Genomic DNA, 18,245 nt, shown 5'->3' on the forward strand with positions numbered 1-18,245 from the left:
ACCCCACCCCGCGAGGCGACCCTCGCGTGGCCCAGTCCCGCCCCACGCGCGCCTCGGCCCCGCCCCCGCGGAAGAGAGCCAATCAGCTCGCTTCCTGCAAGTAGACGCCCGCCTTCTTCAGCCCCACTTCGTCCGATACCGCGCCTGCGCAAACGGTCATTCCTCCCCCACCCCCGCGGCCCCGGCTGAGCCTTCCGCGCGAGCGCAGTGACGGGGCTCCCGTGAGGCAGTGCGAGGCGCGGAGCGGGGCGTTGGGTTGCGGAGCTGGCGCGAGCGGTGGTTCCTGAGGTAAATGGCACCGGCCTTGCAGTTCTGGAGCGGCGCCGACCACCCGGCTGCCCCTGCTTGTGGGAGCCCCTGGGGACTCCTTTCAGGCGCGCGAGTCGCTGCCGCAGGGCGGGGAGCCCGGCCGGCTGGGGCCTGGGGCGCGTGGGAGAGCGAGGGGGCCTCGGGTGAGGGGCGGGGGCCCCGGGGGCCGGGGCAGCTTTGTCCCTGAGGCGCGGTGGGGACGCGGGCCGACGCGCCCGAGCTCTGCGGAGTCAGTCCGTCACCTGACGGCGCTTATGCAGTTTGTCTTTGACGCCGACGTGGTGGTTTTTGTGGACGTGTGTCTTATTAACAGCAGACGCTTCGTGACTGAATGACACAAAAAACAGCCAGAGATTTTGGTGCGAATCTGTTAGGTTTACGGTTAATCTGTCTGTACGACTTAACCACCGTCACCGAAGTTCGATTAGTTAAATCGTCGTGCATTACTCAGTGGTGCCTTTTTTGAAAAGTAGCATGTCTGAAATGTTTTTATTTAATGATTGCTCAGTTCTTCAACCTTAAACCTGATTTTCTCTGCACTAGGTTGATCCTTTCTGGACAGTGATTCTTGTGCGAATGGCGGATGGTAATTGACTGATTGAGGTAAATATTTAGTTGACTTTTCTCAAAAACTTACGTTTATTTTTATTTTCTTAGGAAGGGCAGGGAAGAGAGGCAGCTTAACCACATCATGGCTTGGACTTGTTTATTTTGAATTAAAAGCTGAGCTAATGCTCAATAAAATATAACATATTGTAAACCATTTTTATGTTTGGAAAAAATAAGACTTTCACCGTACTAGGTTTTCATTATTGTTGCAGTGTTCTAAGTACCGTATTTTGCCGTGTACAATGCACACTATTTTGCCCAAATAAAAATAAGGATGTGCATTGTACATGGTAGTAGTAAAAAATTAAAAGAAATATTTTTCCCCCTGAAAGTTTGTGCCAAAAACGTGGGTGCGTATTATACACGGCAAAACACGGTAATACCCTTATTGTTTGTTTCATCTTCATCAAACATTTCAGCTACAACTACCTCTGGGTTAGATGGTACCATATATTTTTTGATACTTATCTGTATTGTCCTTTTAAAAATATGGTCACCTTATTTGTGGTCTAATACTTGTCTTTTCCCCCCTAGGAGAAATCATAGACTCTAAAAATATTTTTCCCCTTCTCTATGGACTTAACATAAAATTAGTTTTGTTTATATTTGGATTTATTTTCTAAATACCAACACCATAAACCCATATCACTTACAGAAATTTGGGTAGTTAAACCATGAGTTGTGGAAAAGATTTTGTGGAAACATTAAAAAAAATTGACTATCCCAAAGCTGATATTCTTAATGGGGAAGATTTTGACTGGTTGTTTGAGACTGTTGAAGATGAGTCATTTTTGAAGTGGTTTTGTGGAAATGTGAATGAACAGAATGTATTGTCTGAAGAAGAATTGGAAGCTTTTGGCATTCTTCAAAAATCAGGCAAGCCTATTCTAGAAGGAGCAGCATTGGATGAAGTTCTTAAAACCTGTAAAACTTCTAATTTGAAGACACCGACCCTGGATGACAAAGAGCTAGAGAAATTAGAGGCTGAGGTTCAAACTCTGCAGAAATTAAAGAACCTTAAAATTCAGCGACGTAATAAAGGCCAGTTGATGGCTTCGGTAACTAACCACAAATCTCTGAAGTTAAATGCTAAAGAAGAAGAAGCCACTAAAAAGCTGAAGCAGAGTCAAGGAATTCTAAGTGCTGTGAATACTAAGATCAAGAATGAACTTCAGGTTCTTACAGATGGAGTTGCAAAATTGATGATGTTCTTCAGACGTTCTAATTTGGGTCAAGGGACAAATCCACGGGTGTTTTTATCTCAGTTTTCTTTGGAAAAATACCTAGGCCAAGAAGAGCAAAGCACAGCAGCATTAACTTTATATACTAAAAATCAGTTCTTCCAGGGTGTACATGAAGTAGTTGAAAGTTCAAATGAAGAAAATTTTCAACTTTTAGATATACAAGCACCATCTATTTGTGATAATCAAGAAATCCTTGAGGAGAGATGGCTAGAGATGGCTAGGCTGCAGCTAGCATACATTTGTGCTCAACATCAGTTAATTCACTTGAAAGCGAGTAATTTGAGCATGAAGTCAAGTATAAAATGGGCAGAGGAAAATCTTCACAGCCTCACTAGCAAGGTAAGCATGAGACATGAGGCTGGATTCATACTGTAATTGTTAGCAATGGGGGATAGAATATTGATATTTAGAAAGGGGGATATAATAAATCAATTGTTCAGTGCTTAGTCTGATAAATCATTTCATACAAACAGGTCTTCATATTAGTGGAGGGCAGAATTAGGAATTGTAACCCCAACCACATTATCTAATTTTAAACAAAAGTACTTGTGCATTCTGAATTTGACGTTTGTATTGGCTCAGATACAGACGACACTGAAATTTCCTTTACGATGTGTGGGTAAATAACCTTATTGCTGTGCCTGGGTATTCTGCCTTGTTTGCCCTGACCGGAGCATGGTGCTAATGAACTCAGAGGTCTAGTTCAGGGGACTGAAATCCTGATTCTCTGTTGAGAATGTATAGGTGTATTGCAGATACCCATCTGCTGTCCTGGAAAAATCGCTTTCTTGGTAATGTAACTGCTATGTAGTTGAGTAAAAATAAAACTTTGTGAAACTGAACACCAACACCAAGTCAGTGTCACTGACAAACTTTGGAATAATGTATGAAGTCCTGTCATTCTGTGGAGGTGTTACAGTCAGCTGACAGACTAGGAGAATAGCTACTGAGATTATTTTAATTTTAAGAAAAACTTAAATAACATATGTTTGCAATCAGTAGTGCTAATAATTTTTATTGATTAAGACAAGCATGACAAGATCTCTATTTTGGTAGCCATTAATTACTATGTGTACATGTGGTAGTAATAGCATTAAAATTTAGCAGTTTATACTGGCTTTACCCTTGTCTTAGTCCATATTTTTCCTTTTTCAATTGTGATTTTGTCTTTTGCTAACACGAGATTATTTTTTATTAGTGAGCATGTTATCTGATAACCTAAAATGGAAAGTGAAAATAATTTTTAAACTACTTGAGCATTATATATACAGTTTGAAATGTAATTGCTTTCTTTTTATAGGCTCTTGGCAAAGATAATTTGGATGCTAAAATTTCTAGCTTGAACAGTGAGATTCTGAAACTTGAAGAACAAATTACTCGTATAAAAGACAGAAGCTTGCCTGCTGTGGTAAAAGAGAATGCCCAGTTATTGAATATGCCAGTTGTAAAGGGAGATTTTGATCTGCAGATTGCTAAACAAGACTATTATACAGCAAGACAAGAGTTAGTTTTAAATCAGTTGATAAAGCAAAAGGCATCATTTGAACTTCTGCAGTTAGCATATGAAATTGAATCAAGAAAGCACTGGGACATACACCGTCAACTTGAAAATCTGGTTCAAGAACTTAGTCAAAGTAATATGAAGCTCCACCAGCGATTAGAAATGCTAGCAGACCCATCAATATCTCATCAGATAAATCCAAGGAACACCATTGATAGCAGGGATTATTCTGCTCACAGGTATGCTTCATTTTAATATTTTTTTGTTTGTTTTGTAAAATACTTAGAGAGCTTGAACTGAAATTGTGGAAGTTTAAAAAATTCTTTGTACTCCACTTTTGGCCTTTCTATTCTCCCACTTTTCTATGCCTCTTTTTCCTTTTTGCTCCCTTTTCCTTTCATGTTAAATCTGGAAGTAGTTACTGTAGAGCTGAGGTGGATGGGTTGGAGGAATTGAATATATACAAGGTCCTACGTTTAGGCACCTTTATTTAGATGCTCTGTTTGAGATTTGGGGCAGAAGTTGAACTACAGCAGGAAGTTTGAGTACAGCTTAGTGTACAGTAGGTATTACTGGGCAGAGAATTGCATTTGAAGAAGGTGACAGTAGAGAGGAAGACTTCAATTCTGTGTCTAGTCAGGTTAGTTGATGAGAATGAATGTTGTTTCCCACCTTTTCTGGATGTCTAAGCAATTGATGGTATGAGGATTCTGAAATTGGATGGTTAGAGTAGTCAAAGGCCTAAAAAACCTGGATCCTACTGATTTTTCTCCAGGACAAGAGGAAAATCATCTAATCCTTTTGTTTTCTTAATGAAATGAGGGGCGTAGATAGGGCTGCCTCGTTGCAGTTTCAGAGGGTGGCATTGACGTCAGGACCTATGTGAATGGCGCCCTCTAGAATTCTGTTGTCACATCTCAGGAACAAAATTGTCAGCCTTGGGCTTGAGCTAGTTTTAGGAAGTCTGTTGCAACTTGTTAAAATATTAGGTTGGTGCAAAACTAATTGCAGTTTAAACAGTTAAAAATAATTGCAAAAACCGCAATTACTTTTGCACTAACCTAATAATTAAAACACACACACACATTAATTCTAAGCAAAAGAGCAGACCCTTTTTTGTCAGATGTGTGTAGAAGGTGCTGCCTCTCATTTTTCCATTTGCCTGGTAGGATTTTTCTGCCATTAATGTTTTAAGTATTAAAGTGACCTCATGGCTCATCAAGAATTTAATTTGTCAACCAAATATGAACAAGACTGGAGGAACAAGTTTACTATTACTATTTATGTAGCTCTATTTTTTTTACATTTTTTTATATTTTCAATTTTTGTTTTTAAATCCACCACAGTCCTTTAAAATAGGTAGATATTAAGATGTGAAAATTAACTCTCAGAGGTTGACTTGATCCAGGTTTCACATAATAGCCAGAACTCAGACCTAGGGCTTCTAAAGTTCGTTGCTGTTTCTGCTACAGCACAGTTAATATCTGTAAAAGAAGTGTTTTCTTGCGAGGTATCTGAAATGTACTTTCTTTGAAGTAAGTTAATGTCAGTTAAAGTAAAAAAGAATTTTATATCTAAAACTTGGGAGAATGGGAAACTGGGGGTTCAGATACAATAATTAGAGTATGTATTTCTCTAATGAGATAGTATTTTAATTGGAATGTTTTCAGTTACTTGATTTGGCAGCAGACAGATTAATATTTTTTAAGTTGTTAACCATCCCAAAGACGCCTTAATATAGTGGATTGTAATTTTGAAAACTGTACTGACTTAAGGATTTTTTTTTCTAATTTTTTATTTTCACATTTTAGGCTTTATCAACTTTTAGAAGGAGAGAATAAGAAAAAAGAATTGTTTATAACCCATGGAAAAATGGAGGAAATGGCTGAGAAATTAAAACAGGATGTTTCTTTAGTACAAGATCAGTTGGCAGTATCTGCTAGAGAACATTATTTCTTTGTGTCCAAACTGAATAATGATGTGGACGTGCTTTGCGATGCTTTGTATCAAGGAGGAAACCAGCTTTTGCTTAGCGATCAGGTGGGTGCTTGCTGTGGTAATTAAAAATGCTTTAAAAAATAATGTTCATTGTAAAAGATGCTAGAGAAAATGTTAACTTGAGGAAAATACTACCCCACATCCCATTGCCCTAATACAAAGTTTACTTTTTTATAACTTGTAGTTTTTCAGATAGTTTTGATAGTGTACACAGAATTTTTTAGACTTATAAAATATTTTAGATATATGAAAATATGTAATGCTTATGCTAAGAATTTAAAAAATAATAATAAAACCACCCCTGTATTTTTTCACCTGTCTTAGAGAATTGTCCTTATGTTTTTAAAATACTCTGTATATGCTTAGTGACAGCATGTCCTCCTAATAGCGTTCCCCTCTCTTCTTTAAGGAGTAACTACTATGCTTAATTTTATCATTTGCTCTTACTTGTAGTTCTATTACATATATATATTTCTAGACTATATTGTTTAATGTGTTTTTCATCTTTACATAGATGGTATTGTATGTATTCTTCAGTAACTTGCTTGTTTCTTAATATGATTTTGAGATTCATCCATGTTGATATATACAAAGCTGTAGTTCATTCTTGGTTTTCTCTTTGATATAGTTAGTATTCCACTGTATGAAATCCCATAATTTAATTATCTGTTCTGTTGACAGACATTTAGGTTATTTCCAGTTTTTGCTACTATAGATCATACTGCTATGGACAGTCTTGTTACATGTCTCCCAGTTGCACATGCATGTGCGTGTACACACACTGTCACTCAGGAGTGGAATGCTGGGTCACAGGGTCACTTCTACAGGGTACATCAAATTATTTTCCAAAGCAGTTGTACCATATTGTACCTGCAGTGTACTTAGCAGTGTCCTAAGATGTTATTTATCCACATCCTTTTCATCACAGCATTGTCTGATTTATGCATTTATCAGTCTGTGCATACAAAATAGCATCCCATTGGTTCCTTTCTGTTGTTTACTGGCCATTCATCTTTTTTCTGAAAATTACTTCTGTCTCCTTTGCCTGTTTTAGATTATTTTTAAAAAATCCTTTGTAGGAGTTATTTATATATTTTAAATGCCAATCCTTTATCAGTAATGTGTGTTAAATATATTTACTCCCTATTTGTGGCTTGTCTTTTTATAGTTTTTTGGTTTTGGCTTTTTTTAGTATTTTAATTTTGATGTCATTTATCATTCTTTATGATTTGTCCTTTTTATATCTTGTTTTGTATGTCTTCTTAAGGTTTGCTCTTAACATCATGATATCTTTTATTTAAGGTATGTTTAATTTTAGGTTTTGATCCACTGTGACTTTATTTTTATGTATGACGTAGAGTTCTAATTTTATTTATTTATTTTTTCCCCTATGAATAACCAAATTGTCCCATCACCATTTATTGAGGCATACAGACACTTGTCTTTCTGGTGAAGGGAGCCTCTTAACATTAAGAAAAAAATGATCCTGCAGTGCTTTTGCCTTCATGTCTGTTTTGTTAGATAGTATGGGCACTGCCACTTCTGAACCTTAAACTGGGTTCAAAGTCCACGAGTCTTTAGAGGACCTAGGTGATTCCTGTCTGGGCTCTAATTCTAGCCAAGGGCTCTTGCACTTCTGGGCCATCCTGATCTTAAGATTGTTGGAGTTGGGGCGGCCGGATAGCTCAGTTGGTTAGAGCGCGGTGCTCTTAACAACTCGGTTGCCGGTTCATTCCCCACATGGGCCATTGTGAGCTGCGCCCTCCACAACTAGATTGAAACAGCTGCTTGAATTGGAGCTGATGGGTCCTGGAAAAACACGCTTAAATGAATAAAAGTTATAAAAAAAGATCGTTGGTGTCCTTTGAGTTGTTAGCTTATTGTGAACAGGGTCTCCTGTTTGAGTCCACACTTTCCGTAGACCTTGGACTTTTCTTTTTCTCCCATTCATCTTGTGAGTCAAGAATCATAGGTTCTAATTTTCTAGGATTGGCAGTTGCCCTAGAGTAAAGCTGCTGCTGGGCTCCCTTACCAATCTGGGTTGTTTTATGGACTTGTAGTTCCTTTTGATGTCTTGTTATCTCTTTGTTGTTTTTAGGAAGCTTTTGTTTTGTTTGATTTTTTTTTTTTTAAATATCTCATTTAGCCTTTTATATTTTTTTCCTATGGGAGGATTGATCTGAATAACTAGACTACTTTTTCTTGAAACAGGAAAGCTTGTGATTTTTTTTTTTAAATAATTTTTATTCCAGTAAGCAAAAAAATTTTTTTGTGATAAAACATACAAAATGTTAAGAATTTTCAGTTTTAACCATTTTTCAGTATACAATTTTGTGGCGTTACGTCCATTCCCAGTGTCATACAACCGTGACCACTGTATATTTCCAGAACTTTTTCATCTTCTTCAGTCCCTCTATTCCACTTTCAGTCTCTGGATTCAGTTACTCTTAGTACTTCATAGAAGTGGAATCATACAACGTTTGTTCTTTTGTGTTTGGCTTATCTCACTTAGTATAATGTTCGTAAGTTTCATCCACATTGTAGCATGTGTCAGAATTTTATTCCTTTTTATGGCTGAGTAATATTGCATTGTATGTATATGCCATATTTTGTTCATCTGGTCATCTGTTGAAGGATACTTGGGCTGTTTCCCCCTTTGGGCTGTTGTGAATAATGCTGTTATGAACATTGGTGTACAAGTATCTGAGTCCCTGTTTTCATTTCTTTTTTAGTGTGTGTCTAGGAGTAGAATTGCTGGATCATATGGTAATTTTATGTGTTGTGTTTTTTATTTTATTTTATTGGGGAACAGTGTGTTTCTCCAGGGCCCATCAGCTCCAAGTTGTTATCCTTCAGTCTAGCTGTGGAGGGTGCACCTCAGCTCCAAGTCCAGTCGCCGTTTTCAATCTTTAGTTGCAGGGGCACAGCCCACCATCCCATGCGGGAATTGAACCGGCAACCTTTTTTTTGAGACGTTGCACTCTAACCAACTGAGCCATCCAGCCGCCCCTCTGGAAACTCAGTGGCAGCTCATTGTCTTCAGTCTAGTTGTGGAGGGCACAGCTCACTGGCCCCTGTGGGAATCGAACTGGCAACCCTGTTGTTCAGAGCTTGTGCTCTAACCAGCTGAACCATCTGGCCGCCCCGATAATTCTATGTTTAACTTTTCGAGGAACTCCCTAACTTTTCCACAGCAGCGCCACCGTTTTACATTCCTACCAGCAATGCACAAGGGTTCCAGTTTCTCCTTATCCTTGCATACACTTTTATTTTCCGTTTTAAAAAAATATGTAATAGCCATACTAATGGGTATGAAGTGATATCGGTGATTAGTTTTGGTTTTTTTTTTAAATCTATTACTGATTTTGTCTTGTTCCAATAAATAGTTGTATAAAAGTCTTATATGATTGTGGATTTGAAATTTTCTCCTTCTAGTTCTATCAGTTTTGTTTTGTTTTGTTTTAAATCAGTAAATGTTTATTGAGTGCCTGCTGTGTGCCAGTTTTTTTCTTTATATTTGAATTTATTTTATAAGTTATATCCAAGTTTAAAATTGCAGTGAGTTATTATCCTGGTAAATTTAATTGCAGTGACTTGAACCATTTAGCATTACAAAGTGACCCTCTCTATTCCTATTATGCTTTCTGTCTTAATATTCTTTTATCTAATGTTAATATTTCTATGTCATCTTTCTTTTGGCTAGTATTTGCAAGGTATATGCTTTTTACCTTTACTTACATATCTTTTTTATTCCTTTTTATATACCATTATGAAATAAACATTTCACTGTAAATAATTTTCTTAGTTTTTAATGTTACAGTACTCCGTTGATGTAATTACCATGTCAAGTTCTGTAGCCAATCCACCATTGTTGGATTCTTGGATAATCTTCATTTTCTTTTGATTGCTCTTGGAAGACATGTATATCTTGTGTATGTAGCTTCTTGTTGGACACTTTCCTTTGGGTAAATTCTTGGAAGTAGAACTATTGGGTTTCTTGAGTCTACACTTTTTTTTGTGTTTGTTTTTTGCGATACTGCATTTTGAAGGAGTTGTACCTGTTTACAATGCCACCAGCAGTATTGAAATGATCATGTGGTACACCGTCATTTCATGAATTACTAAGGAAAAACTTTTTTAGTTAAACTGACAATATTTTCTTACTTAGAATTTTTATTTCATACTTATTAAAAGATCCCTCTTAGATGCATTAGACCTAGATTTTTGTAATATCACTCTTGAATATAAAAGAAAAAAATAAGCCAGTTAAAATAGGGTATTTCTAAAGCTTCACATTCAGTTTCAATTCTTCTGTGTTATTTTTTGACTCAGAGTGATCTGTATTTTTCCACACTATACATCAAGGATATTGATGATAGCAAAAAATACTAATAACCTGATTAAAAAGTGGGCTAAGGACTGAACAGATATTTCTCCAAAGAACATGCAAATGGGCAATAGGTACATGACTAGATGCTCAGGGTCACTAATCATCAAGGGAATGCATTAAACCACAATGAGATATCACCTCACACCTGTTAGGATGGCTATTTAAAAAAGAAAAAGACATTAAGTGTTTGTGAGGATGTGGAGAAACTGAAACTCTTGTACACTGTTAGTGGGAGTGCAAAATGTTGCAGCTGCTGTGGGAAACAGTTTGGAAGTTCCTCAAAAATTAAAAAAAAATAGAACTACCATATGATCCAACAATCCCACTTCTGGATGTTTAACCAAAAGAATTGGAATTAGGATCTCAAAGAAATACTAGCATTCCCACATTTTTTGCAGCACTACTCATAATAGCCAAGATATGGGAACAACCTAAATGTTCATCGGTAGAGGGGTGGATAGAGAAAATGTATATACATACAGTGGAATATTAGTCAGCCTTAAAAAAGGAACTTCTGCAGTATGTGACAACATGGATGAACCTTGAAGAAATGATGCTAAGTAGAAGAAGGTCACAAGGACAAGCAATGCATTATTCTGCTTATATGAGATCCCTGAAATAGTCACATCATAGAGGCAGAGAATAGCACAGGTGGTGACCAGGGACTGGGAAGGGGGACATGAGAGGGTGCTGTTAATCAAGCAGGTGTAAAGTTTCAGTTGTGCAAGATGAAAAACGTTCTCGGGATCCGCTGTACAGCGTTGTGCTGTACTTCGCAGTTCTGTGCTGCACTCCTAAAAATCCATGAAGGGGACAGCTCATGTTAAGTGTTCTTACCACTATAAACTTTTTTTAATGTCGGTAATACGGCATTCTTTATGTGTGTCTGGTCAATAACAATGACGTGATACTCTTGATTATAAAATGCATGTTAGTTTTGGATATTTTAAAATGTGATTGTAGCCTAGAATCACTAAAATATGGTGATTTCACTATAATCTTATTGGATGTCATTATTTAATGTTTTCCCTAGCCTAGTGAGGTACAAAATGCCATCCAAATTTAACTTAACATTTTTATTATTAATGAAGTTGAATATTTTTCAGTATCTGTAGGAGTATTATTTTAGCAATTGTTAACAAAGGTTTTTAGTATTGAAAGTATAGGTGAGGTGAGATTGTTTCTCATTGTATTAGAGTTTACCAAGTTTTTCCTCAAAGGGAGACCACTTATTGTAAATATACTTGACATTTTTTTAAATGCAGTTTTAGTACTGCGCTCTGGCTTTTATGACAGGTGTTAGCTGTCATTCTTGAACTTGCACATTAGAATCACCTGGGAGCCTGTTGAAATGTAGCTTTCTGGCCCTGTCACAGAGTTTGAGTAACTTTGAGCAGAGTAAGGTACAGGAATCGGTATTCATAACTGGCACCCACGTGATTACCATGCTTGTGGCCTGTGCTGAGAATCTCTGGAACGTTCTGAGGTAGTTTGAACTACAGATTTTCTGAGAAGCTCTTTGGTAGTACTGGCTGAAATTGTATAGGAGTAGAATACTTAATTAGAAAGCCATGGAAACTTGTTAAAAAATTGCTTTTAATGTTAGAAAGTGAGGAGTTTCAGTTGATTAAATGTGATGGGTCCAGCATGTCTAAGTTCTTGAGCAGGACAATGACGTGATAAGTCAGGATTGTTGAATGTCACATGTACTTTAATCTTCTATAACAATGTGAAAAAAAGAAAAAAATGGAGATTTTTGATGAGGTAATTCTTTTTTACTGGTAATTGCTTTATTTCAAGGCTTTCTCTGTACCTCCTATGTTTAGAATAAACAGAGATTAGGCTGAAATAAGGTTTGATTAGTTGAGCACAATGTAAGCTCCATGAAAGAGATGGTGTTTATTCTTATAATCTGTAGTCTCTGAAACAGTGCTTGGCATGTGGCATGCATTCAGGACTATTTTTGAATGTACGAATATGCAGAACAGTTTTTACATATCAAGTCTTCTTCAGGGAGTAAGAGTGTGTTTTGAATCACTTAAAATTGCCTATCAGAAGTTGTTGCAATTGATCTTACATAGAATTTATATTAAACCTATGGATTTTTCATTTTCACTTATTGTTAAAACTGTGGGAGTGTTGATTATATCATTTATATTCTTTCCTTGTAAATTACATTTTAAATTTATAATTGTTGTTGTAAAAAGAGTTCTTGAATTAAAAGCATTTTTATTTTCTTTTTAGGAGTTAACGGAGCAGTTTCATCAAGTAGAATCTCAGCTGAATAAATTAAATCATCTTCTTACTGATGTTCTTGCTGATGTGAAAACAAAAAGAAAAATTTTGGCGTCTAACAAATTGCATCAAATGGAAAGAGAATTATATGTATATTTTTTAAAAGATGAAGGTTATCTGAAAGAGATTGTGGAGAATTTAGAAAAGCAATCAAAGATTAAGGCCGTTGGTCTCAAAGATTGAAAATTACTAAAAACTGAATTTTTACTACATATGCTCTGTCTTAATGTTTTATGTATTAGGAGGAGAATATAGCAAATAACCACTACTAGGATTTTAAATTTGAGGTCAATGGAACATTGAATGAATTTGAGTGTTATATCAGTTTGTGTTTTTCTTAGGTAACATGTTTGTTTAGAGTACCAGTGCTTTACATGACTTGAACATTTACTTGGTGGCACTTAGTCTTGTTAACGTTTTGCTTATAGGGAAAAAGCATTACAGTAGTCCCGCCCTTATCTGCAGTTCCAGTTACCCGTAGTCCACTGCAGTCTGAAAATATTAAATGGAAAATTCCAGAAATAAACAGTTCATAAGTTTTAAATTGTGTGCCATTCTGAGTAGCATGATGAAATCTCACATATACCTGCTCAATCCTGTTTGGGGCTTTTATCCTCCCTTTGTCCAGTGTCACCACGCTGTTTAAGACCTGCCTGTTAGTCACTAAGTAGCTGTCTTGGTTATTAGATCCACTGTTGCAGTATTGCAGTATTTGTGTCCAACTTACCCTTCCTGTACTTAATGGCCCCAAAGTGCAAGAATAGTGATGCGGGCAGTTCGGATATGCCAAAGAGAAGCTATAAAGTGCTTCTTGTAAGTGAGAATGTATATATCTATGTATGTATATATGTATGTAGTATGTACAGGAAAAAGTGTGTATATGGTTCGGTACTGTCTGTGGCTTCAGGTGTCCACTGGGGGTCTTGGAATATATCCCTCGTGGATAAGGCGGTCACTACTGTATTATATAATGCAAATATTTTTTAGTAGTTATATCTACTAATTTTTTTAGAAATAGAAATTTTCTATTTAAAAAAACTGTAGAACTTTGAATCAGCATTGTTAAAGCTACAGACCTTAATATATGGAATAGCCAAGTCCCTTCATAGTTGACTGTAAAGTCAAATTCTGCCCGTATTCCCTCCTAATCTTTTGCTATAGACTTTGAGATTCTTAATGTTCCTACTTAGACCACAATGAATGTCAAGTCTCCGTGGCCCATTGTTTATTTTAACAGGGTTCTGGGGACTCAAAATTTCTGCAAGACAGATCTCAGCAGTGTGTGTGACTCTACATGAATGACTTCCACATGAATGACTTCTAAATGAAATTTCAGAATTCCATAGACATGGTTGCTCAAAAGATGTAAAATGCTATTCTAATCAGCTTCTTTGGAGTGAGAACACTTAAATGTTGGGCTATTAGTTGGGATACAAGTGTAGTATTTGGACAATTAGAAATTATTTTAAGGGTTGGTATAAAATAATTTGTAGTAGTTTATTAGTTATTACATCAAATATTTCCTTAGTGCCTGATTTATACATGGCCTGTGTTACTTACCATGTAAGCTTTATAAAGGTAAGATATATTACTTTCAGGAATATTTTTGCTTTAGAACTAGATTACTTGCTCTTAATATCTAAAAACTACGTTATAGGTGGTCTTTATGGAATTTTTCAGCTATCACCATCAGAAAATGGGTATGTTTAGGTAACATGACCCCTGATGATTTTTATAATCCATTAAACAAAAATGTTTTGCCAATTGTACATTATTTAAAAATTTATTAAGTAGATCTTAAAATGCTTAAAAATTTCGTGGCAAAAATTTGGTCAGATTTTGCTCTTAGCTCCTCATGGGTACTTTTTCCTTTTTTTTTTTTTTTTTTTTTCCTATTCTACGTTGGTATAGAGAATATACTTAAAATTTTTCTTTTCTCCAGTAATGTGGAAAAAAATATGTGACCTGGTTTCCTTGCTCATGGACTAGCAAATTCTGTTTAGTGTCAGATATGTTAGATGTCTGACCAGCTACTTGATGATTTGCACTGTCCCTTGCAGACCTTCACCCCCTTAGCCCAGGGGGCCAGTGGGAGTGGAAGGATGTTGGGTTGTGTATCTATTATAATCACGCAAGTCAGTTAAAAGTAATTTTTGTGTTATTTATGTTTGAGGATTATAACAGCCATTTGTTTGAAATCTCAGGAAGTATTTCAATAAATTGCTTCAAAACTGGTTACCTAGAAAATATGTTCTTTACTTTGTTACCTGTTTACCATAACATCCCAGTTGAGCCTCTAACAGTTGCTTTCTTACTATGCTGTCTGTATTAAAGGAGACGATTTATGCCTATTTCTTGTGGTTGTTAATATAATAATTTTTATGAAAATCTCTACATAAACATTTTCAAATAACTTGTTTCTTATTTTGAAGTTTCAAAATTAATATATGGGTATTGTGTTTATTTTATGTTTAGGATTTATGAAAATGGATAATTCTGAGGCATTTGTAGGCTTTGAGCTCTGTAAGATACCACTTTCCAGTGTTGCTCAGAAGATTATGTCTGCTATGCATTCAGGTGATTTAGTGGAGTCTAAGAACTGGAGAGAGAGTGAAAAGAGTGAGTAATTTATGAACCTATCTTTTGTTAATTTGAATGTTAATAATTCTTCAGACTAAGGTTTGGAAGTGAAATGGAGCAGAATTGCTCTGTGGGACTTACATTGTAAGGAAGCTCCTGCCTACAAACCATGGAGCCCAGCTCCCCCTCGCTGTACTCATTCACTGCTGACTGAGCTCACTAAATCTAACATTCTCTTAGCTCTTCATTGCTTTGAAAATGTAACACTGTCTTTCTGTTCCGGACATTTCTGTCAGACATCCCCTTTGAATCAGACCAGCTGTTTAACCGTGCCTGTTGCTTCAGCCTGAGCTATGGCGTCATTAAACCTGTACATAGTACAGTCAGCCCTCCATATCCACAGGTTTTTGCATCTGCAGGTCCAACCAACTGCAGATCGAAAATATTAGGGAAAAAAAATCCCAGTAAGTTCCAGGAAGCAGCAAAACTTGAATTTATCACAGGCCCAGCACTACACTGAGGCCGCGCAAGTGAAGTGACGTGTGGGATAACCTGCTGTCGCTTATATGCCAATGTGGGTTACACATCAGTATTCCGTTTTATGTGAGGGACTTGAGCGTCCACAGATTGTGGTATCCCTGTGGGTCCTGGGACCCACCCCCCGCGGATACTGAGGACGACTGTTTGCTTATTGTGTGTGGTAGCCAAGAGAAGTGTTTTTGACAGTATGTGTATTACATTGCCATAGAAATTTGTAACCCGTTAGGTGGCAAAGATCAGTGGATCATGACAGAATAGTAAAAGCAGTGACGTGTTTACAAGTGTGACAAGTGTTTGGGATACCCTTTTTTTTTTTTTTTACTAGCAAAGCAGTTTTATTTTAAATTTGTAAGTCTTGGCCAATAATTTGTTTTCTACAGAGTAAGTTATAAGTGAGTGAGATAATTGAATAATTATAATGAGATGAAATAATTGGAGACTATTGACAAATGTAAATGTGGTTTCTTAACATACAGCAGCACTTAGCATTTTGATCTGTTCATATTCAGGTATCTGTTGCTTGTGTGTCTTAACTATAGTAGGAGTTACTAGCAAAGGAACTGGTAAGAATTTTGGGGTGTGACGACATACCTAGCAATCTATCGTGTTTTAGGAGGAATGATGGTGGTGGGGGATAGTAAAGAAAGATAAATATTTAAACATCAAAGAGCTTTCTCCTTTGTCCTGTATACGTGGCTTTCTAAAATAAAAGAGCAGTGTGCACTTGACAGGTGGAAATGTACTTCCTTTCAAAAACTGATAAGAACAATGAAATGCCTCTGGTAGTATAATGTGAGTAAGTCTCTGTTGAGCAAAATTTCTGGCAGTCACCCCATCTCATGAACATGTCATGTTCTTAAAATATCCTGTTAAAAACACTAGTTTTCACAAATGCATTGAGAAGATAATGAAAAAAGATAAGGTGTTTTCTGTCAAGTGTTTTGGATTTGGAAAAATAGTGGATTTTCACAAGGACTCTATTATCTGCTGTTACATAACACCAGAACTGCAAACTTAGTGACTGAAAACAACACACATTTGTTATCTCATGGTTTCTGTGGATCAGGAGCCTGGACAGCGTAGCCAGGTCCTCTGTGGGGCTACGGTGCAGGTCTCAGCCAGGGCTGGGGTCTCATCTGAAGCTCGAATGGGGACGCATTGGCTTCCAAGCTCATAGGGTTCTTGGCAGAATTCAGTTCCTTTCTCCGGTTCTCTCCATAAGGCAGCGTTTCATTGTCTAGCAGCTTTTTCAAAGACAGCAAGATTGTGTGTCCCTAGCGAGACTGACATTAGAGTCTTATGTAGCATAATCACAAACATCCTAACACCTTTGTTTTGTTCTGATGATTAGAAGTGAGTCAACACATCCCGCCTACACTCAAGAGGAGGGAGTCACAGGGCATGAATACTAGGAGGCAGGGGCCGTGGGGCCACCGTAGAGTCTGCCACAGGGTCCCACCAATTTTATTCTTACTTTGTAGAATTTGGATGAAAGTTGGATTGCTGGTGGGTTACTGATGAATGATGCTGGACCTGAGACCTAGTGGTTCCTGGACTCTTGTCAGATGTTGAGCTGTTGTTACGTCAAATCCTTGTGTCTTAAAAATAAAATACTGTAAATCAGCATTTAATTGCTGAAAGCCCATTTAATACCCGATAAATATCAAAATTGAACTCAGAAATCAGTGGAAATAAACTATAGTTATTTGCTTTTACAAACACTACATTATCAATGTTATATGTCACCTTGGGGTCTCATTTTCTGATCTGCCAGACTAACTGAGGTATGTATGTTGAGGTACACATCCAGTAAGGATTGGACTGTTTAGCTTCTTGCAGCAAGATTGATCTTTTATTTAAAATCCCTTTGCTGGGGCTGGCTTGGTGGCTCAGGCGGCTGGAGCTCTGTGCTCGTATCTCCAAAGGCTGCTGGTTCGATTCCCACATGGGCCAGTGAGCTCTCAACCACAAGGTTGCCTGTTCGACTCCTCAACTCCCTTAAGGGATGGTGGGTTCCACCCCCTGCAACTAACAGCAGCAACTGGACCTGGAGCTGAGCTGCGCCCTCTACAACTAAGACTGAAAGAACAACAACTTGAAGCTGAACAGCACCTTCCACAACTAAGATTAAAAGGACAACAGCTTGACTTGGAAAAAGACCTGGAAGTACACAATGTTCCCCAATAAAGTCCTGTTCCCCTTCCCCAATAAAATCTTCAAAAAAAAGAAAAAAACCTTTGCTGTGAAAACACTGAAAGTCCAGCTTAGTGAATTAATATAATGAGGACATCATGTAACTACCACTTATATTGCCAGTACCTCAAAATTTCCTTCTGAGTAAAACCCTCTCCCTGCTCAGAGGTAACCATGATCCGGACTTAGGACAACCTCTTCTCACTTCCCAGTCACGGGCATTTGTGTTGCTCCAAAGGCCTTTTTGGCAGATTACCCGTCCCCCACCCCCGAGTCTGTCTTTCCTCCTGAGGCACACGATCAGCCGACATGGCTCAGTCTCCCTGCTGCTGTCAGTGGGACATGCGCAGGTGGTGTGTCCTGGTCCAGGGTGGACCCGAGGACAACCCAGCTTGCTTCCTAGCTGGCCTCTTGCCTTCCCTGCAGTCGGAACCTGAAATGTCTCCTTTCCAACCGTGCGAATGCTAACGGGGTCCTGGAGGATTGGGGAGCAGCGTGCTGCAAGGAACCCGGGCCCCCGAGTGACTTCTGAGACAGCTGCCTCAACACAACGGAAATAAACTTGACTTTTTGTTCTTTGAGCCAC

The 18,245-nt window shown here is 37.7% G+C and overlaps 2 protein-coding genes across 7 annotated transcripts in view; both read left to right on the forward strand.

Annotated features, from left to right (window-relative positions):
* The first annotated feature begins 145 nt into the window (after positions 1-145).
* On the forward strand, positions 146-16,194 carry HAUS3 (HAUS augmin like complex subunit 3). Its single transcript, XM_019711531.3, has 6 exons — positions 146-288; positions 853-912; positions 1,453-2,501; positions 3,463-3,902; positions 5,475-5,703; positions 12,296-16,194. Exons 3-6 carry the CDS (start codon positions 1,593-1,595, stop codon positions 12,527-12,529), a joined length of 1,812 nt encoding a protein of 603 aa, XP_019567090.3. The 5' UTR covers positions 146-288; positions 853-912; positions 1,453-1,592; the 3' UTR covers positions 12,530-16,194.
* Positions 14,794-18,245, forward strand: part of POLN (DNA polymerase nu) — a 123,306-nt gene continuing 119,854 nt past the window's right edge. For all 6 annotated transcript variants that reach the window (XR_016019381.1, XM_074320283.2, XM_088793261.1 and 3 more), the window contains exon 1: positions 14,794-14,965. Coding sequence is in view for 5 of the 6 variants with exons in the window: in XM_074320283.2 (XP_074176384.2) it covers positions 14,794-14,965 (172 nt within the window). In the remaining variant the exon portion in view is untranslated. The remainder of the gene's footprint in view (positions 14,966-18,245) is intronic.

The sequence above is a fragment of the Rhinolophus sinicus genome, chromosome 1 (assembly GCF_057876585.1).
Source record: "Rhinolophus sinicus isolate RSI-liver-muscle chromosome 1, RSI-T2T, whole genome shotgun sequence".
NCBI classification, from domain to species: Eukaryota; Metazoa; Chordata; class Mammalia; order Chiroptera; family Rhinolophidae; genus Rhinolophus; species Rhinolophus sinicus.